Raw genomic sequence first — 26,558 nt, forward strand, 5'->3', positions numbered from 1 at the left:
CGGCGCTTAAGTTCCCGAAAGGCGTCCACAGCCGCAGGAGACCAATCAGCAACATCAGCACCCTTTTTAGTCAAATCAGTCAAAGGTTTAACAATACTGGAAAAATTAGCAATGAACCGACGATAAAAATTAGCAAACCCCAAGAACTTCTGAAGGCTCTTAACAGATGTAGGTTGTGTCCAGTCACAAATAGCCTGAACCTTAACGGGATCCATCTCAATAGTAGAAGGAGAAAAAATGTACCCCAAAAAAGAAATCTTCTGGACTCCGAAGAGACACTTTGAGCCCTTCACAAACAGAGAATTGGCCCGCAAAAACTGAAACACCTTCCTGACCTGTAGAACATGAGACTCCCAGTCATCAGAAAACACCAAAATATCATCCAAATACACAATCATAAACTTATCCAGATATTCACGGAAAATATTGTGCATAAAGGACTGAAAGACTGACGGAGCATTGGAGAGTCCAAAAGGCATTACCAAATACTCAAAATGGCCCTCAGGCGTATTAAATGCGGTTTTCCACTCATCACCCTGTTTTATCCGCACCAGATTATACGCACCACGAAGATCTATTTTAGTGAACCACCTAGCCCCCTTAATGCGAGCAAACAAATCAGTAAATAAAGGCAATGGATACTGGTATTTGACTGTAATCTTATTCAGAAGGCGATAATCTATACAAGGCCTCAGGGAACCATCTTTTTTTGCCACGAAAAAAAAACCTGCTCCCAGAGGGGACGAAGATGGACGAATATGTCCCTTTTCCAAGGACTCCTTAATATAATTCCGCATAGCAGTATGCTCTGGCAGTGACAGATTAAATAAACGACCCTTAGGGAACTTACTGCCAGGAATCAATTCTATAGCACAGTCACACTCTCTATGAGGAGGGAGCGAATTGAGCTTAGGCTCCTCAAAAACATCCCTATAATCCGACAAAAACGCAGGGATCTCCGAAGGAGTAGATGAAGCGATAGAAATCGGAGGTGCATCATCATGAACCCCCTGACATCCCCAGCTTAGCACAGACATTGTTTTCCAGTCCAGGACAGGATTATGAGTTTGTAACCATGGCAGACCAAGCACTAGTACATCATGTAAATTATACAGTACAAGGAAGCGAATCACCTCCTGATGAACGGGAGTCATGCGCATGGTCACTTGTGTCCAATACTGCGGTTTATTCATAGCCAATGGTGTAGAGTCAATTCCCTTCAGAGGAATAGGAACTTCCAGAGGCTCCAGACTAAAACCGCAGCGTTTAGCAAATGACCAATCCATAAGACTCAGGGCAGCGCCCGAATCCACATAGGCATCGACGGAAATGGAAGACAGTGAAAAAATCAGAGTCACAGACAAAATGAACTTAGACTGCAGAGTATCAATGGCAAAAGATTTATCAACCCTTTTTGTGCGTTTAGAGCATGCTGATATAACATGAGCTGAATCACCACAATAAAAACACAAACCATTTTTCCGCCTATAATTTTGCCGTTCACTTCTGGACTGAATTCTATCACATTGCATAGTCTCAGGTGCCTGTTCAGAAGACACCGCCAACTGGTGCACGGGTTTGCGCTCCCGTAAACGCCGATCAATCTGAATGGCCATAGCCATAGACTCATTCAGACCTGTAGGCGCAGGGAACCCCACCATAATATCCTTAATGGCCTCAGAAAGACCATTTCTGAAGTTTGCAGCCAGGGCGCACTCATTCCACTGAGTAAGCACCGACCATTTCCGAAATTTCTGACAATATATTTCCGCTTCATCATGCCCCTGAGAGAGGGCTAATAAAGCCTTTTCAGCCTGAATCTCTAGGTTAGGTTCCTCATAGAGCAATCCCAATGCCAGAAAAAACGCATCCACACTGAGCAATGCAGGATCCCCTGGTGCCAATGCAAATGCCCAATTCTGAGGGTCGCCCCGTAGGAACGATATAACAATCTTGACCTGTTGAGCAGGGTCTCCAGAGGAGCGAGATTTCAAAGAGAGAAACAATTTACAATTGTTCCTGAAATTCAGGAAGGTAGATCTATCTCCAGAAAAAAACTCTGGAATAGGAATTCTAGGTTCAGACATGGGAGTGTGAACAACGAAATCCTGTATGTTTTGAACCTTTGCCGCGAGATTACTCAGGCTGGAAGCCAAACTCTGGACATCCATGATAAACAGCTAAGATCAGAGCCATTCAAGGGTTAAGAGGAGGTAAGAAGCAGCTAGACAGCAATTAAGGGCTAGGCAGCAAAACTCTGAAGGGAAAAAAAAAAAAAAAAAAATTTCCCTTGAACACTTCTTTTTCTCCTGCTTCAGCCCAAACAATTAACACTTTGTGGGCCGGCTATACTGTCATGAATCCCAGCTGGCGAGGGATAGCACAGGACAAGCAAAGTATAACAAATATCGGACGAGCTCTAGGGTGATGGAACCTGGGCTGACCGCTGCCCTACGCCTGACAAACGCAACTAGAGATAGCCAGGGAGCGTGCCTACGTTGGTTCTAGACGCCACGCACCAGCCTAAGAGCTAACTAGTACTGCAGAGAAAACAAAGACCTCACTTGCCTCCAGAGGAATTAACCCCAAAGGTATAGTTGCCCCCCACATGTATTGACAGTGAAATGAGAGGAAGGCACACACATAGAGATGATGTATATAGCTTTAGCAAATAGAGGCCCGCTAAAAACTAGAAAGCAGAATGATACAAAAGGGGACTGAGCGGTCAGCAAAAAACCCTAATCAAAAATACCATCCTGAGATTAGAAGAACCCATGTGCCTACTCATGGCACATGGGGAGAACCTCAGTCCACTAGAGCAACCAGCTAGCATAGAGACATTCTAAGCAAGCTGGACCAAAAACCAAACAACTGAAAATCAGCACTTAGCTTATCCTGAAAGATCTGGGAGCAGGTAGGCAGGAACCAAACAGAGCACATCTGAACACATTGATAGCCGGCAAGGGAAATGACAGAAAGGCCAGGTAAAATAGGAAACACCCAGCCTCTGATGGACAGGTGGAAACCAAAGGCCGCAACCCACCAAAGTCACCCAGTACCAGCAGTAACCACCAGAAGGAGCCCACAAACAGAATCCACAACAGAATCCCACCAATCTGTCACGGTTCACGGGGAAAATACCTTTATCATCCCCACCACGCACACACCAATTGGTCACGAACCGGGGTTTCGTGGTTGCCCCTGGTTCCTTCTGAAGGGGAATTATCTATATCCCACTTCCGGTTTGGAACTTGCAACTCTCTGGCACCCCTCTTACCATCAGGTCAGTCAGGGTACTGCACCTAGGGTAATTAGTTGCCAGAAAGGCTGCCTGCTATGTACTGGCTATTGGGCACGCTGCAGCGAGGGTGATATAACTACTCCCACTCAGGTGGGAACAATAATTATCAATGCCGCCAGTTGCTACAAAGACTCCCAACCGCACAGTACAAATTCTGCTGCCACCAGCTCCAATTTTCCAAGTATTAACAGGTCCAAAGCCAACCCAAATCAGTAGCGTAATTCACTTCCGAGGACGCGACAGTTCGTTATAGAGCATGGAGGGACAAGCTAGTGATTTTATATTTTACTCCAAAAAAAGGTAGGCAGTGTTTACAAAGTATAAAAAGATATTACAAAGGAGACAATTAGCGTATGTACAATTCAATTACAAATAAAATGGGATTCAAGTTTAAAAAACACTTACATAGCATTCAGATCATTTCATCTCCTGGTTGCCCATGTGCTCAGGAGACACATCAAGATGCATATAACATCTGTATAGCAGCTGGACCCCGGACAAAAGACTCACACATAACTCAGCAGGGTTAAGATAAGCCCTCTCGTCGTGACGTCACTGAGTGGGCTGAGTTAGGAAATGCACTACTCTTTTCTACTCTTTACGTTTTTGCTTCAAAGAACAAACAAAGACATTCCTGGGGAGGGGGGAAACGAGTGGCTTGAATTCCATTGTGCTACAGGCAGAGAAAAGAAGCCGTGTCGAATCTGCAGCGTGTGTGTCTGTGCCAAGCTGTCTGTGCCAGATACGTCAAACCCATAACCTGCCCATGTAGGGGGAAAGCCGAACACAATCCCTGCCCCCAAAAAAGGGTGCACCAAACCCATAACCTGCTCATGTAGGGGGGAAAGCTGAACACAATCCCTGCCCCCATAAAGGGTATACCTGAAAGCTTAGACCTAACTCTCACCCTGCAAAGGGGAAAGCCAAGGCCAACTCCTGCCCCATAAAAGATGCGGAAAACCCAAAGTCTGCCTGCACAGAAAGGACGGCGGAACCAAATCCCTGCCCCTGTAAGGGTTAATCACTGAGGGAGATTTATGATGTAATTTAATATGTTCTGGCCAGTAGAGGGCAGCGTTAAGAGGCCGGAGTTGGAAAAAGAAATGCAATAATGATGGCATAAACCATAAAACATACACACTATTACACAAATATCATAAAAGCATTTAAAAACAACAGCACAACCTGATGAACATGTCCACACCATGCATGTAGCAACCAACATGAGTAGATCACAGCTTCCAGAAGATCTCCTGAGGTTGGACTTGGATCAGACAATGTGGACACAGGTAATACATATTCTATCCACTCAGTGGGGCAGAAAGTGCTACGTGCGGTATAGAGAAGACAGATAATACAGTGTATCCACAACCTAAAAACATAAATGGCAGTGCCAAGTCTTCTCGCCGTATCAGGAACTACATGTTGTAAGACATCAACCTGTTAGAGTCCAAACAAGTCGCCCGAGCAGAGATGGGACCACAGGAAGGTAGAAGAAATACCCAGATAGAATGTCAGTCCGTATCACCCATGGAGAGTCGTCAGGTTGGAGATCCCAAACAGCCAATGCGTATCCACATGGCTTCATCAGGGACGTAGAGAGGCCGGAGTTGGAGCACGGGGGGTTTTGGCAGTCGAGAGGGGTTGAAAAAGAGTCCGGATTGGAAGTGAAGCTGCGGATCCTTGGAGAAAGTCTGGATAGGACAGTGTGACTATGGATCTGTTGTTAGCGACTCTGGGACACATTGTTCAGCTAGACATGAGCCGACTTGGTGTGGACAATCAAGTACACAGCATCTTGGGCTAGGCCACATATCCAAGGACTGAGGTTCAGTTCACACAGGGCATTTTTGCTGCTTTTTTATGCTAATTTTCAGCTGCTCTTTACAGTACCAGCAAAGCCTATGAGATTTCAGAAATCTCCTGCACACACATTGGGGTTTTTTGCCATCAGTATTTTGTGCTTTGCATTGTTTTTGGACATAGAGCAGGTCACTTCTTTCAGTGTTTTTTCAGCGTTTTTCATCCACTAATGGGTGGTGAAAAAATGCACCAAAACACAGGTATCATTTCTTGCAGCGTTTTTTGTGTCAAACCTTCATTTTTTGGAATAGGACCTTTTTTTCCAATACTAAACTTTATCAGCAGGCACAAGAGACAAATCTAGCATGCCAAAACTGCTGTAAAAAACGGATCAACAACGTGAGAAAAACCAAGGAATGCATGCTTTTTTCTGCAGCTTCTTTCCTTCCAAGAGATCAGGTTTTCCTGCAAAAAAGCTCTGAAAAAACTCCTACTGTGAACTTTCCTTTAGGGAAGCTCTATGTTGGAGAGAGTGGCATTCCATAAGAACTTCATGATGTACAATAAACAAATTGTATTGTGGTGCCATGTTAGAAAAAATCGATGTGGATACTTTTCTGCCCAATGATGACAGAAGTATTCTCGGAGTGATACCTTTATTGGCGAACCAGAAAATAATATGTCTGCAGCTTTCAGAGCACAGCGGCTCCTTCTTCAGGCAAGATTACAAATAGATTAATAAGAAACAAGCACAACATTTAAGGGATACTACAGTAGGACATTTGTTCATGAGGTGGGAGGTGTGACGCCTCCTAAAGATAAGCCAAGGAAATCAAATGAGGCGGATGGAGAGGCGGTGGGAATGATGTCCTTAGTTATGTGGAGACCATCTGGTGGAGGTGTGAATAATGTCCATAGGGTTATAAATCCAGGTTATGCAAATTGTCTCTTCAGAGAGGAAGAGAGCTAGAACTCTAGTGCCACCTATTGGAAGGTAGCTATCCTACAAGTCAATGTTGACCCTTTAACGAGCCTTGTCACATGACTTAGGATAATAGCCAAACCAGAATCTCCATTTGCAGACACTGTGTTTCAGGGTGCTGCCCCTCGTCAGTGCAAAGCGGAGATCTGGTTGCGCTGTGTGAGAGGTGTTACAGGTGTTACATTGAGTCCTAGTGTCAAAGAATTGAATATCTTCATTAGTTTGAATTCCCAAATTTTTGACAGAGAAAGGAAAAGTTGCATATTCAAACTAATGAAGATGTTCAATTCTTTGACACTAGGACTCAATTTAACACCCCCTAAGAAGCTCAGGCGAAACGCGCGTCAGGGCGCCGCTACTGCTAACAGGTCAGGTATACAGGCTGGTGTGACTTGTACTCATGCTATTTAAGAGTTGCTTAAACCATTACAGCTACTAACATCTCTTGCTGCTATGCACTCCTGCACTTTGCAGGGCAATTAATACATTAATATATTTTTTGGACATGGGTTTCTTTTTAGTCTGGTTTAGGCAATTTATTTATCTCCATTAGCCCTTGCTAGTATGCACGTATGCACTCAATAGTGAATAGGAGATATATATATATCTCCATATATCTATCTATATATCTATCTATATATCTATATATATGACCAGAAATCCGGCTAAGCTGTACCATACATATACTGTATATATATATAAAATAACCACAGCAGTCATTGTGTAGACATTTCATTTACATCCACTATGGATTGATGACTTAATGGACTCCCTTTGCAGAATAATACTTGTAACTTATCAGTTGTATTTTCTGTAGGTTTAACTACCACCTATATGAGATATTATGTATTCAGTCTTTACATGCAGTACAAGTTGCTCATTGTTTTGCCTGTTAACCCATTACTTGCCAAATTAAAATTGTTACAAGTACGGATTTTTCAGAAAAGGGCGTCCCAATATTCAATTAAAAATTACAATGACATGATTTCCTATTTTGAAAACATTCATTTTACAAACACAACACAAAAAATTGGACCTAATTATAAAAATTATAAAATCTTAGTTACTAGAAGCTAAAGATCAGGCATCCCAAAAAAAGGACATTGGTAGATAATGGGTTTTAAATAGCAGTTACTTTGCATTTGTATCTCTGTCATCAACATTTTAACATAAGATTTTCAATAAAGAGGGATCATTTTTTAATAATATTTGGCGTCAACTTCCAATATTTGTAGGTAATGTTTGTAGGAAGTGCCACAGTTTAGGCCTGCTTTTTCTTATAAAACATGCAAAATAAAAGTAAGTGCAGACTTGATCAAGTTATTTTACCAGGTCAGATTTAGAAAAACCTGACATGGGCTTTTATTTTTGGAGAGACCTATAGAATTGGTAGCGGAATGGATCTCTCCTTCCACTCTGGGCCTTGGGAGTGGCCCATAGCCACGATTGCCATTTAAACTTTCAGCTTAGCGTTGTGTGTCAGTGGGTTGCTGAAAAGCACCTGAGCAGGGAGCGCTGTGCAGGACAGCCGGAGAAAGCAACGGAGGCCCCCATAAGCGACACGGCGGTCCTCCCAAGTGATACAGAGGCCCTCCCAAGTGATACGGAGGCCCCCATAAGTGATATGGAGGCCCCCATAAGTGACACGGAGGCCCTCCCAAGTGATACGGAGGCCCCCATAAGTGACACGGAGGCCCCCACAAGTGATACGGAGGCCCCCACAAGTGATACGGAGGCCCTCACAAGTGATACAGAGGCCCCCAAAAGTGATACAGAGGCCCCCAAAAGTGACACGGAGGCCCCCACAAGTGACACGAAAGCCCCCACAAGTGATACAGCGGTGAAGTCGCCCACGGCAACGGTTTGGTATGGACTGTATTGGATGTTCTGGCTGCGATCCAGAGGGTAACGTTTGCCTTTACTTTGTGAGTTTTGAAAATAAAGACTTTAAAGTTACACTTACCTAAGTCTCTACCTCTTTACTGCACTGTGTGAACACCGCCGCATTACAAAGTGAATATATGCATAGCCTTATAGAGGGGGAGATAGGAGAAAAGGCCTCTCCTATAAGAGAAACTTCGAAAACTGCTCCGAGAAGAGGATGACTAAAGTACTGGCACAATGCTGTCGATTTATGCAAAGAAAGGGTTAATCACGTATTTTACTGACATAAAACTGTTAATTCTGTTACTGTCCCTCCGTATACTGTAGTGGGTGTTATATAGAGGAGCTGCTCTCATTGTATCTGTTACTGTCCCTCCGTATACTGTAGTGGGTGTTATATAGAGGAGCTGCTCTCATTGTATCTGTTACTGTCCCTCCGTATACTGTAGTGGGTGTTATATAGAGGAGCTGCTCTCATTGTATCTGTTACTGTCCCTCCGTATACTGTAGTGGGTGTTATATAGAGGAGCTGCTCTCATTGTATCTGTTACTGTCCCTCCGTATACTGTAGTGGGTGTTATAGAGAGGAGCTGCTGTCATTGTATCTGTTACTGTCCTCTGTATACTGTAGTGGGTGTTATAGAGAGGAGCTGCTGTCATAACTGGTTAGTACATATTGACACAATAGTATCTATTCTTTGTGTGGCTGCTGATTGTTTCCCTCGTCTTGTGGTCGACCCTCGTCTTGTGGTCGACCCTCGTCCACGTTTCACCCCCATACAGATATTCTGACCCAAATCCTTGACTGCATAGAGTGCTGAGCCCGATCACTGCACGCATAAAGGGGACATCGAGCCTGAAGCTACCCCTGTGTGTGCGGAGAGGGGTCTCTGATTGCTTAGATTGCAGTGCGGCCATCCCGTGTGACTGGAATGGAAGCGCCAAGCCCAATTCCTAAAGCGCATGCAGAGCCAACACCATATAAGTGTAGCCCGTGAAGAGCCCAAGCTGCCTCCACAGAATGCCCCGCACCCTATTACTATCAGACCCGTCTGTCCAATTTCCACAGCCTTTCCATCCAGATCTCTCAAAATATTTGTCCTCGGCTCTTCTCTGATACTTACGCTTGTAGCACACGAAGTAGTACCGTGCTCCACAGTCGGAATCACTCCACTTGCCGGAGCTGATCCTCACACAGGAGTTTACACTCTGGCTTGGCTCTCCCGAATTCCACTTGGTGTAGGTTCCAGTTGCCCCATTACTCCAGCGCCACACACCCGGAGAACAGAGGTAGAGCCCGATCCAGGCCTCGTTCCATCCTGCTGTAGCAGCGACTGCTAGAACCTCCACATCTGAGAGGGTGCTGACCAAGTCTGTGTACTGAGACTTACAGTAAGAGACGGCTTCCAGCCATGTGAGAGACTGCTTCACCAGGTAGTACTGAGGATATGCCGCCAAGGCCACTGAAACTGGAGGAGAGAGTCAAAGGTCAGGAGTCAGAGGTCATAAACTGCAGAGGAGAGAGGCAGAGGTCACAGACTGCAGAGGAGTCAGAGGTCAGGAGGCAAAAAGCACAAAACCAGAGGCACAACTAAGTGCCCTGAGGCACTATGATGGACCATGAAGCACAGAGGCACTATGAAGCACAGAGGCATTATGAAGCACAGAGGCACCATGAAGCACAGAGGAGCTATGAAGCACAGACAGGGCCCCCATCAGGGCATTACTGCCCTGACTGGCGTATGGGGCCTGATGAACAGAGGGGGCCCACATCGGGCCCCCTCTCTTCCGCTCAATGGGCTCAAGCAACAGGCTTCTGCCGATGCAGTAACTGAACCTGCGTCCGAGTCGCAGGTTCAGTTAAACTCTATTGCCGTGCTGGCAGCTGACATCATCGCGCATGTCGCTGGCTTAGAACGTCATTGTCATTCTCCGGCGAGTCCGCGCTTGAAATGCCTGGAGGGAACATTGCCACAGGAGCGCAGCCAGGTAAAGAGAAAGATTTTTTTTGTTTGTTTATTGAAAGCTGCTCAGGGCAGATTGAAGACACGGGGGCAGGATAGGAGACACGGGGCAGGATAGGAGACACGGGGCAGGATAGGAGACACGGGGCAGGATGGGAGATACAGGGCAGAATGGAGACACAGGAGGCTTGATGGAGACACAGGGGGCAGGAATGGAAACACAGTGGGCAGGAATGGAAACACAGGGGGCATGTCAGGATTCACACCATGCTGCCAATATGTCACGGATCACGGGGGAAAACACTTTTATCATCCCCACCAATCACACCAATTTGTCACAAACTGGGGTTTGTTTGGTTACCCCTGGTTCCTTCTGAAGGGGATTTATCTATATCCCACTTCCCAGTTCCGGGTTGGAACTTGCAGCTCTCTGGCGCCCCCTTACCCTCAGGTCAGTCAGGGTACTGCACCTAGGGTAATTAGTCCCCAGAAAGGCTGCCTGCTATGTAATGTCTACTGGGTACGCTACAGCGAGGGCGATATAACTACTCCCACACAGGGGGAACAATAATTATCAATGCCGCCCGTTGCTGCAAAGATGCCCGACTGCACAGGACAAGGTATGCTCCCACCAGTTCCGATTAACGAGTCCGGAGCAAACCCAAATCAGTAGCATAATTCACCTCAGAGGATGCACAGTTTGTCATAGAGCAGAGAGAGACAAGCTAGTAATTTGATATTTTACTCCAATAAAAGGTAGGCAGTGTTTACAAAGTATAAAAAGATATTATAGAGAAGACAAATCATCTGTACAATACAAATTGCAAATAAAATGGGATTAAAATTGAAAAGAACACTTACAGGTCGTTATGTCATGGTATCATCTTGACTGACCGTGTGCTGGGGGGGGAAGGGTGAGCATATATCCAGGTGCATGGCACCCCTCTGCATGGCAGCAGGACCCTCGGACCAAAGACACTGAAGCCTCCTGCTTCACACACATATTTCCTAGCCTAAGGCCAAAGCACTCCCCCTGTGGTGACATCACATAGGGGATGAAACCTCCCCTTTACTTAGAGCTATGTTAACTATTTTCATGCATAACTTGCTGTGTGAGCCTCGCATAAGTAAGACACCATGCTCATGATGTTTCCCATGTCAGGGGCGTTCTTTTAAGTGTGAACACAGAGTAATTACATGAACCAATTACTGAGAAATCTGCACTTTGCACTTGTTGCATTTAGCTGCTAATGCTTTCAGTGAGGGATTTGAATTACACATACACAAGCAGTAGGCACAGAGAGAAGAGGGGGTTCAGAATGGCCTGCAGCGTGTGTTTTGTAAAGTTAGGTAGACACTCAAACATGGCATATTCACATTATCATGACACCTCCCGTTTTTTGAATGCGCTATGGAGACAGAACCTCTCGGTACCCCTCCATGCGCACCTCAGCAGGTTCACCCTGGTGGGACAACCCATCTGCATTGCCATGCTCCCTGCCCATTTTGTGTTTCATAGTAAAGTGGTACTGTTGGAGGACAAGGCTCCTGCGTGGCAACCTTCCATTGGTTCCACACATGGCTTGTAACCAGCGTAGAGGGTTGTGGTCCGTCACCACAGTGAAGGTGTGACCGTATAGGTAGGGCTGCAAACGTTGCAGGGCCTCCTTCTTGATGGTGGAATAGGCCACTTCCCTCGGAAGAAGCTTCAGGTTCAGGTACAACACGGGGTGCTCATGGTTCCCTGAGTCAACCTGTGTAGGAGATGGCTGGATTACTAAGTCCAAGACTTCCATGAGCAGGTCACAGGCTGACTGCAGGCATGATTCAGAAGCACTGATTGAACAGCTGAGGCTGCTTAAAAAGGCAAGAGGTGGAGAACAGGGCAGAAACATAGAAGCTAGAAACTCCATACTGACTCAGGGTAAGGTAGCTGCAGCAGGACAAATCAAAATCGCTGACGGAAAAACCAGGTTACAATAACAGAAAATCACAGCAGATATAGCAAAGAGACTGAGAACCTGGCTGAGCATAGCACCGAGGCCAAACTCACTGAGGTCGGTCTGCACCAAGAACGGTCAACTGCTGTTGCCTGCTTTCAACCCAGGAGCATTGCACAGGGATGTTTTCAACACCTGGAAGGCCCTGTAAGCAGCAGGTTAATCAGCATGATGTCCACAACGAGCAACAGAGAATGTTCATTTATTAAGAATTAAGAACATCCAGCTTACAACATGAGAACAGGATCAATCTGGTTTCTGAGAGAGAGATCTGCTGTGACTTTCAGCTTCAGCTGCACACACTAGAATGTGTTCACAGGGAAGGGGAAGAGGAACATCCTGTCTGTAAATGAGGACTCCTTTTTTTTTTTTAACTTTGTTGACATGTGAACAATATGCATGCAGATATATAAATCACATCATATTAAACAAACAATAGTTGTTGCAATACATACAGATCAATATGCATTAGGCTAACACCCCCACTCAACAACTACTTATTCTGTCAGTCCCATAGTGGTTCTCAATTCTTGGAACCTAGGTCGTGGCAATGGCTTGGTCAAAATATCAGCTAACATTTTATCAGTTTCACAATAAACAAACTGAATTACGCCACGATCTATTAAATCACGTAGATGATGATATCTGACGTCGATGTGCTTAGTTCTAGCACTGATCTTTTCACTGCATGCAAGTTTAATGCATCCTTGGTTGTCCTCATATATCACCGTTGGCTGAGTTAACGGTTTACCAAGATCATCCATCAGTTGTCTTAGCCAAATGATCTCCTGACTTGCATAGGCTGCGGATACATACTCAGCTTCTGTAGATGACAAAGCAACAGATACTTGTTTTCTACTAGACCAGGAGATTGAACTTTCTCCAAGTTTAAATACGTATCCGCTTGTGGATTTACGATCTTGCGAATCACCAGCCCAATCTGAGTCAACATAGCTGGTGAATTTTAGATTTCCTGCTGCAGATATTTTTAAATTTACACCTTGTGTCCCTTTAAATATTGGAGAACTCTTTTAACGGCATTCCAGTCCTTTTGGCGCGGTTTCTCCACATATCTGCACAATATTCCAACTGCTGTTGTAATATCCGGTCGAGTCATAGTTGATATATAAAGAAGTGCCCCCACTGCCTGTCGATATTTCTCATTGTTAGGCAACAGGTCACCTTCTTCCAGTTTCAGGTAGGATGATTCCATTGGTGTTGATACACCTTTGGCCTCCATCATTCCGAACTGATCCAAAATTGAATTAATCTTTGCACTTTGATTTAAAAGAAAACTTCCATCTTCCTCTCTCTGGATGTGGATTCCTAGATAATATGTCACATTTCCTAGGTCTTTCGTTTCAAAATGCTGGTTCAAAATTTTAGTAATTTTCCCAATTTCAGCTTCTTCTTGATGAACTACAATTACATCGTCCACATATAAGAGAATATACATCCATTTTCCATCTGTATATCTCATGTACAGGCATGGATCCGCTTGACCTCTTTTAAATCCTTCTTCTAACAAGACTTTGTTCATTTTAGTGTTCCATGCTCTCGCTGATTGCTTAAGACCATAAAGAGATTTTTGTAGTTTGCAAACAAGATTCTGTTCACCTTCCTTTACATAACCTTCAGGTTGAGTCATGTATAAGTCCTCCTCAATATCACCATTTAGAAATGCAGTTTTGATATCCAAATGTCTGACAAACATCCTTGGTACTGCTGCTACCACGAACAATGCTCTAAATGTTGTCTGCTTAGCGACCGGGGAAAAAGTAGCATCATAGTCTTCGCCATATTTTTGAGAATATCCTTTTGCGACCAACCTCGCTTTAAATCTGTGGACTTTACCTTCAGAATCATATTTGGTTTTAAATACCCATTTGCACTTAATTGCCTTTTTATCCTGTGGTAACTCAGTGAGTTTCCAAGTTTGAAGTTGATGAAGCGAGTTCATTTCTTCATTCGTGGCATTGATCCACTTTGTTCTTTCATGGGCGGGTAGTTTCTGCATTTCATCCCATGACTGTGGTTCTGACTCAGGCAGTGTCTTCACAACGTAGGATAAACATTTAGCTGGTATTCCTTTGTTTGATCTTGACGACCGTCTAATTTCAGGTTCACTTAGGCCTTTTGTTGTTCCTTCAGTGGTTGAAGAGTCCAGCCAGACTTCTACATTCTTTTCTTCGCTGTCTTGTAATTGTGATTGAGATTGTTGTTGTTGCTTCATCTGGACTACTGGCATAATGTCATAAAACTTGGGTGACACGAAGTTTTCATCAAACACTACATCTTTACTTATTGTGACCTTGTTTGTCTCTGGGTGTAAAATTCTATAACCTTTCTGGGTTTCACTGTAGCCTACAAGGATGCCTTCCTTGGCATGAGATTTTCACTTAGTTCGTTTTTCTTTGGGAACATGTGCAAATGCTTTACTTCCGAAAATCCTTATGTGTTGTAGTTTTGGTTTTGTACCATTCCATTGCTCAAATGGAGTTTTCTATGTCGCTTTACTTGGTAGTCTGTTCTGAAGATAACAAGCCGTCATAATAGCTTCGCCCCAATATACTGTAGGCAAATTTGCATCAAATAGCATACTCCTTGCGCTTTCACACAGTGTCCGGTTCCTTCTTTCAGCTACACCATTTTGCTCAGGGTTATATGGTACAGTAGTTTGAAATATGATTCCATTTTTCTTTAAAATGCTCTGTGTTTCAATACTTGTATACTCAGTTCCATTATCTGCACGTAAAGTTTTTGGCATTCTTCCAAACTTGTTATGTACTTCAGCTAGATATATTCCAAGTTTCTCTGGAACTTCATTTTTGCTGTGAAGTAAATAGACAACTGTATATCTTGAATTGTCATCAATAAATGTAAGAAAATATCTTTTCTTTCCAGGGGTCTGAGTACGCATTGGACCACAGATATCCGTGTGTACTAAATCTAGTGGTTGTTCTGGTCTTGTAGTACTTTTCTTAGGAAAGGCCTTTCTGGACATTTTCCCTTTGATACAGCTGGAACACCTCATTGTCTGATTACATGAATCAATTGTAATATTGTCAGCTAATTGTTCTTGAAATAACTTTCTTATTGCTTCTGGGTCTCTATGCGCAAGCCGCCTGTGCCATACATGAATACAGTTCTTGTGCAGTTCTTGCTTAGCTGTGCATGCACACTCTTTACATTTAAACTGATACAGTTCATCTCTGATTTTTCCTTTTGCTAATGTGTGACCCTCTTTTGAGATGATGCAGCTATCTTCCTTAAATGTAACTTCATTACCTTGTTTTGTGAGCTTTTTCACAGATAATAGATTACTTTCAAGACTAGGCACATATAGTACATCTTTTACATGGATCCTTCTACTTTGTGTTGCAGAGATGTTACAGTCAATATAACTGTCTCCTATGCTTTCTGAGTTCATGCACTGACCGTTCGCCATTATCACTTTCTCTGACTTACTTTGGTTAAGCTTAGTAAAGAAGTCTCTGTCATTGGTCATGTGACTGGTTGCACCAGAATCTATACACCACGCATGCTTTGATTTAAATGCATTGACTGATGTGAATGCAGCTTCAGTATTTGCCGAATCATTGTTTCCAGATACAGCACTCTTAACTCTCTGTTGACTGTTTTGCTTTTTCAGCTGATTCATTTTAGCTTTCCAGACTCTGCATTCAGCTTTTAAATGACCTGGCTTCTTGCATACAAAACATTCACGTGTCTCTTTAGGGTGGTTTCTGCTGGTGGGCACATCATGTGTTTGTAAAGCAGTTTCCTTGTTACATATCTTGCTGCTCACGTTTTCTGCCTTTCTCTTATATTCATCTACAAGCTTTCCTCTGACGTACTCCAATGTCAGCTCATCATCTGGGCGTGCATCTAATGCTGTTACAAGCGTATCATAGCTTTCTGGGAGACCACTAAGTAATAGTGCTGCTACATGGAAGTCCTTCATATCTTCCCCAATGCCCCGCAGGCGCTCTACAGTCTCCAGAGTATTTCTAATGTAGTCCTGCATGTCCTGGTCATTGTCACATCACAAAATCCCCTTATTTGATAACGGCACATATAACTGACCACGATATGAGTCACACAAAAGAACAACCAGTATACTGTGCTATATTAAAAGATAATCTTTATTAAGCAAAAAAAACTACAAACACCTGTAGCCATAATTACAGTTCATATTTGTCTCAAATACCAACAGGTATGATGATATATGTCACTACTTGATAAGTATAGGAAAATACATCAACGCTATTTTAATCTACCTTTCATGTAGAAAAAGTGCTCAGTGCTATTCACAGTAAAAGCCCCAGGTGCGTCCTAATATCATAGACACCTATAACACTGTGGGATCAAATAACCGCATGTTTGAGTACGACACTTACATGACAAGGTGATCTTATCGGCGTGGTTTTCCAAAGCGCCCCAACGCGCGTTTCGTCCCTTCGTCAGGAGGCGAACGCTACAGGGCGGGTGCATACGTATTAAATAGGGACTAATGTCCAATAGGGAAGCCAGTTTCTATTTTACACAGCTATGCTTGATCTAATGTATACGTCACATCCGATACATGGTGCGCGTGCGCAGGCGGCAGCATCCGTCTAGTGGGTGCCATGGTTTGCGGCCGTGGAACGCAAGCTAAGCCTGGGCAGTCATGGAGACGGCGCAGGCGTACTGCTCCTATTGACCGCTCACCATCGCACCGGCAGACATGACGACCGCACACGCGTCGCATCGGATTTGATGAAGGAGGGGAACTCGACTAAGGCTGCTTAGAATGCATAGTGCATGAATAGTGCGCTAAAAAGGTGAAAAAATGTGTATATACTGAATAGATGTTCATATGTTAAAGTGCTTAGTGCATTCATAGTATACTAATAGTGAGAGAATGTATAATACTAGCTATGTGACTATTCTTATTTAAATGTATCTGGTAAAAAACCATGATATATAGTTTTATATTAAAAATTGGCTAACCTCATACACCTAAAGTGACAAATATAACCATATAAATAGTATAACCAAATGAATATAAATATAAAGTGCATTATTAGCATATAGCAATATAAAGTGCCCTTGTGAATATTGGTAACATTATACAGCATTAGTGAACCCCATATTGTTTATAAAATCCACAAAATTCATACAATGATAAAAACATGTACAACCATATAGACATATAATTACAACATATACAAGTGCCATTTATGAATATAGAAAACACTACACATACACAAAATATGAGCCTTCTGTTTGTCGATGTTCTTTCCTCAGTAATGGAATGTCCAAATTCAGTATTAATGCCATATAGTTATATCCCATGTTCATATATGGATGAAACGTTAAGCCTGCTACCCATATTGGTAAGAAACAACCTATGACATGATTGCAAAAATGAAAATATTAGAATAAAAACAATACAATAACACTATAAAATCACCCACCCTATACCAATTAAAATACCAACCCCTTATCAAGATATTGACCAAAAACTACAGGTAAGAGCTGAATCCAAAATTCTCATTTAGCCCTAGTGGTGTCACTGTTTGCAAGCGGTAGATCCAGCGACTCTCAATTTGTGCCAATTTTTTGAAAAGATCCCCACTTCGTTGGCCTAATGATACCTGGTCTATCGCTCTTACTTTTAATAGACTTGAGTCCGAGTTGTGGAAATCCCTGAAATGTCTCGGTAGTGTTTTTAAGGGTTCCTCTGTAGTGTCTTCTTTGGACTTAGCTTTGTCTATATCCCGCACATGTTCCCTAACTCGAATTTTTAGTTCACGGGTTGTCATCCCCACATAGATCTTTGTGCATGGACATTGGGCATAGTAGATGACACCTGTGGATGAACACGTTAGTCTATGCCAGATTTTAAATGTTCGTGTGCCGCTAGAGTTTTGGAATTCTTTACATTTGACCAGGTTTCTGCAGGCCTTGCATAGGCCACATGGAAAGCAGCCTTTTAATCCTGCTAGGTCTGACCCTTTGCTCTTCTGATGATCAGCCACATAGTGGCTATTCACAAGGAGATCCCTAAGATTCCTTGATCTTCTTGCAGTGATCAATGGTGCAGGGGGGATGACTTTTTTCAATATTGGATCAGTTTTTAAAACACTCCAATGTTTTTGGAGAACTCCCCTCCTTCATCAAATCCGATGCGACGCGTGTGCGGTCGTCACGTCTGCCGGTGCGATGGTGAGCGGTCAATAGGAGCAGTACGCCTGCGCCGTCTCCATGACTGCCCAGGCTTAGCTTGCGTTCCACGGCCGCAAACCATGGCACCCACTAGACGGATGCTGCCGCCTGCGCACGCGCACCATGTATCGGATGTGACGTATACATTAGATCAAGCATAGCTGTGTAAAATAGAAACTGGCTTCCCTATTGGACATTAGTCCCTATTTAATACGTATGCACCCGCCCTGTAGCGTTCGCCTCCTGACGAAGGGACGAAACGCGCGTTGGGGCGCTTTGGAAAACCACGCCGATAAGATCACCTTGTCATGTAAGTGTCTTACTCAAACATGCGGTTATTTGATCCCACAGTGTTATAGGTGTCTATGATATTAGGACGCCACCTGGGGCTTTTACTGTGAATAGCACTGAGCACTTTTTCTACATGAAAGGTAGATTAAAATAGCGTTGATGTATTTTCCTATACTTATCAAGTAGTGACATATATCATCATACCTGTTGGTATTTGAGACAAATATGAACTGTAATTATGGCTACAGGTGTTTGTAGTTTTTTTTGCTTAATAAAGATTATCTTTTAATATAGCACAGTATACTGGTTGTTCTTTTGTGTGACTCATGTCCTGGTCATTGTGTAGCTTAGACTGATACAGCTTTCTCATTAGATAGAGTTTATTACTTAAATTTATTCTCTCATGTACTTTCTGCAGCTGTTCCCACATTTCCTTTGCAGATTCACACTTACACACATGTACAATCTGATCATCCTCTATACTGAGTGATATGGTGCTCTGTGCTTTCTGATCCATTTCTAGCCATTCCTGTGGTACCGGGTCAGGCTTAGGGTCCTGAGTGTATTTCCACGTACCTTCTCTTATCAGCAGCATCTTCACCTTGAATTTCCAGGATTGGTAGTTCTGGTTATTCAGGCTTGGCACTGTAAACTTTGTTGAGTTGCTGCTGGCGGCCATTTTACTTCTTCTCAGTTTGCTGTTGTCTTTCTATCTCTGTGCTCTGGAGGTTTGGGCTTGCTTTGACTCCTGGGCCCATAACCTGTTAGCAGCGGGTTAATCAGCATGATGTCCACAACGAGCAACAGAGAATGTTCATTTATTAAGAATTAAGAACATCCAGCTTACAACATGAGAACAGGATCAATCTGGTTTCTGAGAGAGAGAGAGATCTGCTGTGACCTTCAGCTTCAGCTGCACACACTAGAATGTGCTCACAGGGAAGGGGAGGAGGAACATCCTGTCTGTAAATGAGGACTCCTTTTTTTTTTTTTTTTTTAACTTTGTTGACATGTGAACAATATGCATGCAGATATATAAATCACATCATATTAAACAAACAATAGTTGTTGCAATACATACAGATCAATATGCATTAGGCCAACAGGCCCCCCTCACAGCAATCAGTCCAGTCGACTATGTGGGGTAGCTTCTTCCTGGTGAAGTCCATCAAGGGTTTTGCCAGGCTACTATAGTTCTGTACAAAGCACCTATAGTACCCTGTAGTGCCCAGAAAGGACATCACCTGTTTCTTGGTCCTGGGGGTGGGCCAGGACACAATCGTGTCCACTTTCCCAGGTTCTGGCTTTATGGACTTCCCACCTACCCGGTGCCCCAGGTAGTGGAACTCTCTCATGCCCATCTGGCACTTTCCCGGATTGATGGTCAGACTGACTTGTTGAATTTGCCTGAGCACCTCCTGGAGATGCTGCAGGTGGTTATCCCAGGAGGAACTGAAGACGGCAATGTCATCCGGGTATGCCACAGTGTACTTCTCCAGTCCCTGAAGCAGGTGGTTGACCATACGCTGGAAAGTGGCCAGGGAATTCTTCAAAGGGCATGACAGTGGACTCGTACAGTCCGAAGGATGTGATAAAGGTGGACTTCTCCTGCGCCTTGGGGCTCAGGGGAATCTGCCAGTATCCTCGACTCAGATCCATTATGGTCAGATATTTTGCACCAGCTAACCGCTCAAGCAGCTCCTCGATGCGCGGCATTGGGTGCATGTCAGAGGCTTTGTGTTACGGATCTGCAACAAAGGCGGAAGGTAGAAGGGGGAAACTGACCCTGCACTATGACTAGGCTGAAACCCTATGATGGAGTGGGTGACCCATTCCTTGCGAATAGACCCACCGACGATCCTAGGTTAATCTCAAACGAAGACCTAAAGATAAGGGGAAGGGGCACCCTAAAAGAACCAAGGACTGGGTACAAAAATGGGTCACCTCCTAGTGGAAAACACAGAGAAGGCTGCAGAAACCAATAGAAAACAGAAACTAAGGGTACCGTTACACTAAATGATTTATCAATGATCACGACCAGCGATACGACCTGGCCGTGATCGTTGGTAAGTCATTGTGTGGTCGCTGGGGAGCTATCACACAGACAGCTCTCCAGCGACCAACGATGCCGAAGTCCCCGGGTAACCAGGGTAAACATCGGGTTACTAAGCGCAGGGCCGCGCTTAGTAACCCGATGTTTACCCTGGTTACCATGTAAATGTAAAAAAAAAAAAACACTACATACTCACCTTCTGATGTCCGTCATGTCCAGCGCCGTCTGCTTCCCGCACTGACTGTGTCAGTGCCGGCCGTAAAGCACAGCACAGCAGTGACGTCACCGCTGTGCTCTCCTTTTACTTTACGGCCGGCGCTCACAGTCAGTGCGGGAAGCCGCCGGCGATGGACGTGACGGACATCAGAAGGTGAGTATGTACTGTTTTTTTTTTTACATTTACATGGTAACCAGGGTAAACATCGGGTTACTAAGCGCGGCCCTGCGCTTAGTAACCCGATGTTTACCCTGGTTACAAGCGAACGCATCGCTGGATCGGTGTCACACACACCGATCCAGCGATGACAGCGGGAGATCCAGCGACGAAAGAAAGTTTCAAACGATCTGCTATGACGTACGATTCTCAGCGGGGTCCCTGATCGCTGCTGCGTGTCAGACACAGCGATATCGTATGGATATCGCTGGAACGTCACGGATCGTGCCGTCGTAGAGATCAAAGTGCCACTGTAAGACAGTACCCTAAGGCTAGCAGAACCAGGGGTACTAGTACTGCACAAATAACACACACAGAAGACAAAGCAAAGCACCAAGCTAGAGCTCAAACAGATTAACACTGTTGTCCAGCAAGGATTGGGAGGCAGGTGCTGGTTAATAAACACCTGACCCAAGACAAACCCAGCACCAGAGGAAAAAGACCAGCAGCCAGAACTCCACAAGAAAATGGCAGATAGTCACAAACTAAACAGATTCCAACAGTACCTCCCCTGTAACGAGGATCCCCCAGATCCTCTAGGCGGGGCCTTATTCGGAAATCTCCTGTGAAAAGCCTTAATAATAATAAGAATAATCTTTATTTATATAGTGCCAACATATTCCGCAGCGCTTTACAGTTTAACAGTTTCAAACACAACAGTCATAGGTAACAACGTTAACAATACAATAAAAATTAAAGCAAAATAAGCCGCCTCTGCTCGTGAGAGCTTACAATCTACAATGAGGTGGGGGAGGTACAAAGTACAGGTGTGTATTTACAATGATGTATTTACAATGATGGTCCAGCCATCTTCAGGGGGTGGGGGGTAGATGGAGATAGTGAATGGGCTACACACACACAAACATAAAATGACTTTGATTAGTGAACGTGATAGGCCGCTCTGAACAAATGTGTTTTGAGGGAGCGCCTAAAACTATGCAAATTGTGGATGGTCCTAATATCTTGGGGTAGAGCATTCCAGAGGATTGGCGCAGCACTGGAGAAGTCTTGGAGTCGGGAGTGGGAGGTATGGATTAGTGCAGAGGTTAGTCGAAAGTCATTTGCAGAGCGCAGCGATCAGTTAGGCCGATAGACCGAAATGAGGGAGGAGATGTAAGGGGGTGCCGCACTGTGGAGACCTTTGTGGGTGAGAACAAGTACTTTGAATTGTATCCTGTAATGAATGGGCAGCCAGTGTAACGACTGGCGAAGAGCGGATGCGTCCGAGTAACAATTAGCTAGATAGACAACCCCCTGGCTGCTGCATTAAGGACAGACTGGAGAGGGGAAAGTCGAGTGAGGGGGAGGCCAATTAATAGAGCATTGCAGTAGTCCAGGCAGGAGTGGATCAGGGCGACTGAGGGTTTTTGTTGTTTCCATGGTGAGAAAAGGGCGGATTCTAGAGATGTTCTTTAGGTGTAAGCGGCACGAGCGGGCAAGAGATTGTATATGGGATGTGAAGGAGAGATTGAAGTCAAACATAACACCCAGACAGCGCGCCTGCTGCCAGGGTGTTATTATGGTGCCACCCACGGAGAGGGAAATGTCAGATTTAGGGAGGTTAGTAGATGGCAGGAGCAGAAGAACTTCAGTTTTGGAGAGGTTGAGTTTCAGATAGAGAGCGGACATGATGTTCGAGACTGCAGACAAACAGTCAGTGGCGTTCTGTAGTACAGCGGGGGTAAGGTCAGGGGATGACCTGTATAGTTGTGTGTCATCAGCATAAAGATGGTACTGAAAGCCAAATCTGTCCAATTGGGGCTGGGTAGAGGGAGAAGAGAAGGGGGCCAAGGACTGAGCCCTGAGGTACCCCGACAGTGAGAGGAAGAGGAGACGAAATGCAGCCAGAGAACAGAACACTGAAGGAGCGGTCAGAAAGGTAGGAGGAGAACCAGGAGAGAGCAGTGTCCTTAATGTCTAGTGACTGGAGCCTAGAGAGTAGGAGAGGGTGGTCAACAGTGTCGAAAGCTGCAGAGAGGTCGAGAAGAATGAGCAGAGAGTGGTCACCGTTACATTTTGCTGTCAGAAGGTCGTTGGTCACCTTGATGAGTGCAGTTTCTGTCAAATGTAGGGGGCGGAAACCGGACTGTGAAGAGTCTAGGAGGGAGTGAGTAGAGAGGTAACGGGTAAGGCAGGAGTAGATCAGGCGCTCCAAGAGTTTAGAGATGAAGGGGAGGTTGGAGACCGGTCTGTAGTTGTTTGTGCAGGATGGGTCGAGGGTGGGTTTCTTTAGTAATGGAGTAATGATAGAGTGTTTGAAGGAGGAGGGGAAAATGCCAGAGGAGAGGGAGAGAATAAAGATTGTAGTTAGGTGAGTTGTGACAACTGAAGAGAGACTGGAGGAGGTGTGAGGGAATGGGGTCGGTGGTGCATGTAGTCGGACGAGAAGAAGAGAGGAGCTTGGAGACTTCTTCTTCTGTGATGGGATCGAATGTGGAGAGTGAGCCAGGGGAGATGCAGGGACAGATGGGAGTCACTGCACTTGGTGTCTGGGAGCGGATTTCCTGACGGATATTATCTATTTTCTCTATACAGTGGGAGGCCAGGTCATCAGCACAAATGTCTGTGATAGGGGCTTGTGCTTTTGGCCTGAGGAGGGAGTGAAAGGTGTCAAAAAGTTTCTTGGGGTTGTTGGATAGTGAGGAGATCAGAGTGGTGAAGTAGGTCTGTTTGGCGAGGTGAAGGGCAGAGTTATAGGTCCTTAATATAAATTTGAAGTGTATGAAGTCTTCTGGCGTGCGTGTTTTCCTCCATAAGCGTTCAGCACACCTAGAGCATCGCTGGAGAAATCGGGTTTGCGATGTGAGCCAGGGCTGTTTTACTCTGTGCTTGGAGGTTCTGAGGGTGAGGGGCGCTACTTGGTCCAGGGTGCTTCTAAGAGTGTCATTAAAGTAATGTACAGCCAGATCAGGACAGGAAAAGGAAGAGATTGGGGACAATGATGAGTGTAGGGAGTCTGAAAGTGCGTAAGGATTAATACCATGTAGATTTCTGAATGTGTGGTAGGTAGGAAAGTGCTGGGGTGGGCGAGGAATTAACTTTGAGGCCGAGACATCCACAGTTTTCACCCAGGAATTGTCCTCGGGACCGAAACCCTTCCAGGACACAAGATACTGTAACCCTCCTCTATGCCACCTGGAATCAAGAATGCGTGAAATCTCAAACTTGCAGTCCTCAATTGGAGGAGCAGATGACATAGCCACCTTATCTGGAGTGTCAACCTTCTTCAGCAAAGATACATGAAAAACGTAATTAATTTTCCAGGATGAAGGAATGTCTAATCTCACCACTGCAGAATTGACAATGTGAACCACTTTGAAAGGTCCTAAAAACCTCGGCCCCAACTTTTTAGAAGGGATCTTCAAATGCAAATTCCAAGAGGACAACCAAACCATGTCCCGAACAACAAACCTCGCCTCCCTTCTACTCTTGTCAAAAAATTTCTAAGACCTCCTATTAGCCTGTTTAAGATTATGGCGCACACTGGTCCAAACCCTTTCCAAATTTCCAGAAAAACTCTCCTCCTCAGGCACCGCCGCCCCAATCTTAGAAAAAGGACTGAAAGATGGATTCTTTCCAGTACAACAAAAGAAAGGAAAACACCCAGCCGAAGAATTATTGAGAGCAAACCCAGCTAATTGTAGATATTCCGACCACATCTCCTGATTATCTGCTACAAAACATCTCAAAAACTGCTCAACGTCCTGGTTCTTGCTCTCAGTCTGTCCCTTGGACTGCGGATGACAGCCCGACGAAAATAACAAATGAACCTTAAGTCTGTCACAAAAGGCACGCCAAAAGCGAGCCACAAACTGTGGTCCCCTATCGGAGACAATGTCCGTGTGAACACCATGGAGTCTGACAATCTCTTTCACAAATGCCCTGGCAAGTGTCTTAGAGCAGGGTAATTTATTGAACGGGACCAGATGACACATCTTACTAAACTGGTCCACAACAACCCAGATAACAGAAAAATCCTCAGAGGCAGGTCGGTGATAAAATCCATTGCAAGATACGTCCATGGAGAACTAAGAACCTCTAACGGGCAAAGCAACCCTACTGCCGGAGCATGAGAAGCCTTAGACCTAGTGCACAGGTACACTGACGCACCCACTTGACAATTTCTCTTAGCCACCCTGGCCACCAGAAACTCCGACTGATCAACTTTCTTGTTTCGCAATCCCTGGATGAACCGCCAAACAAGACTCATGACATTCCATAAACAAAGCTCTCCTCAGGGCTTTAGGCACAAATCATTTCCCATATGGATTGTTAGTTGGTGCCGCATCCTGGGCTTTAAGAATGCTATTTTCCAACTCAGAACCTAATGCTGCCACGACCACCCCTCTCTGCAGTATAGATTCTTCCTTTTCAGTATTAACTGCTGGGGAGAAACTTCGAGACAAAGCATCAGCTTTAACATTTTTTGTCCCAGGGATATATGTCACAGAGAAATGGAACCCGGCAAAAAACAATGCCCACCTAGCTTGACGGGCATTCAAACGTTTAGCAGCATCCAGATGGATCAGGTTGTTATGATCAGTAAAGACTTATAGGAAGTCTAGCGCCCTCCAAAAAATGTTGCCAATGCTCAAACGCAAGCTTAATAGCCAGCAATTCTCGGTTCCCAACATCGTAGTCGAGCTCCACCTCTGAAACTTTCTTAGAAAAGAAAGCACAGGGATGCACCCCATCCTCTCCCTCCTGGGACAGAACAGCCCCCACTCCTACTGATGAGGCGTCCACCTCTGCCAGAAAGGGCTTAGTCTCATCTGTCTGGATCAAAACAGGAGCAGAGCTAAACCTCTCCTTGAGATGCTCAAAAGCCTTAACAGCCTCAGGGGACCATTGGACTGTATTGGAACCCTTCTTAGTAACATTAGTAAAGGGTTTTGCGATATAGAAAATTCATAACGAATTTTTCTGTTAATAATTATCAAACCCCAACAATCTCTGAATCGACTTCAAGCATTCAGGTCTAGGCCACTCCAATACCGCCTGAACCTTCACCGGGTCCATCTCAAAATTATCACTGGAAACAAAGTACCCCGAAAAAACACATTTTCTGTACCGCAAACTCGCATTTCTCCAGTTTAGCAAAGAGTGTGTTTTCTCTCAGAATCTGCAGAACCTCACGGACTCTCTGCCAATGCGACTCCAGATCGGGTGAATAGATCAAAATATCATCCAAATAAACAAATCACTCTCCTACCGATCAATGGCCTCAGGATGTTGTTAATGAAATTTTGAAAGAACGCCAGAGCATTTGTAAGGCCGAAAGGCATAACTAGACATCAGGTACAGAATGGGACTGAAATTCAGTCCTGGCATTTGAAATCACACAGGCCCATGATGTCCCCTTTCCCAAGTACCAGATGGGATATATTACCCTGGATGGAGGAAAGGAAGATGTACTACAAGACCAAAATTTCTAATGATACCCATGGCCTGCTGGGGTAAGTGTTGTGAATTCTGCTCTTGGGTTCCCTCCGGTGGTTGTTGGTGGTAGTGCAGTTGCCTCTGGGTTGCAATCCTGGGCAGGTGTTTCTGCTGATTGCAGCTCTGACTGGGCTATTTAGGTCTGCAGGATCCATTAGCCACTGCCAATTGTCCATTGTTCTTGGAGGTGTTTCATCT

General features: G+C 44.7%; 1 protein-coding gene across 1 annotated transcript in view; it reads right to left on the minus strand.

Moving 5' to 3' along the window:
* LOC143774120 (uncharacterized) overlaps positions 1–19,665 on the minus strand; it is a 61,995-nt gene extending 42,330 nt beyond the window's left edge. Inside the window, exon 1 of the mRNA XM_077261423.1 lies at positions 19,012–19,665. Within this exon, the coding sequence (XP_077117538.1) occupies positions 19,012–19,114 (103 nt within the window). The 5' untranslated portion in view covers positions 19,115–19,665. The remainder of the gene's footprint in view (positions 1–19,011) is intronic.
* Between the last annotated feature and the right edge of the window lie 6,893 nt (positions 19,666–26,558).

The sequence above is a fragment of the Ranitomeya variabilis genome, chromosome 5 (genome assembly GCF_051348905.1).
Source record: "Ranitomeya variabilis isolate aRanVar5 chromosome 5, aRanVar5.hap1, whole genome shotgun sequence".
Classification (NCBI taxonomy): Eukaryota; Metazoa; Chordata; class Amphibia; order Anura; family Dendrobatidae; genus Ranitomeya; species Ranitomeya variabilis.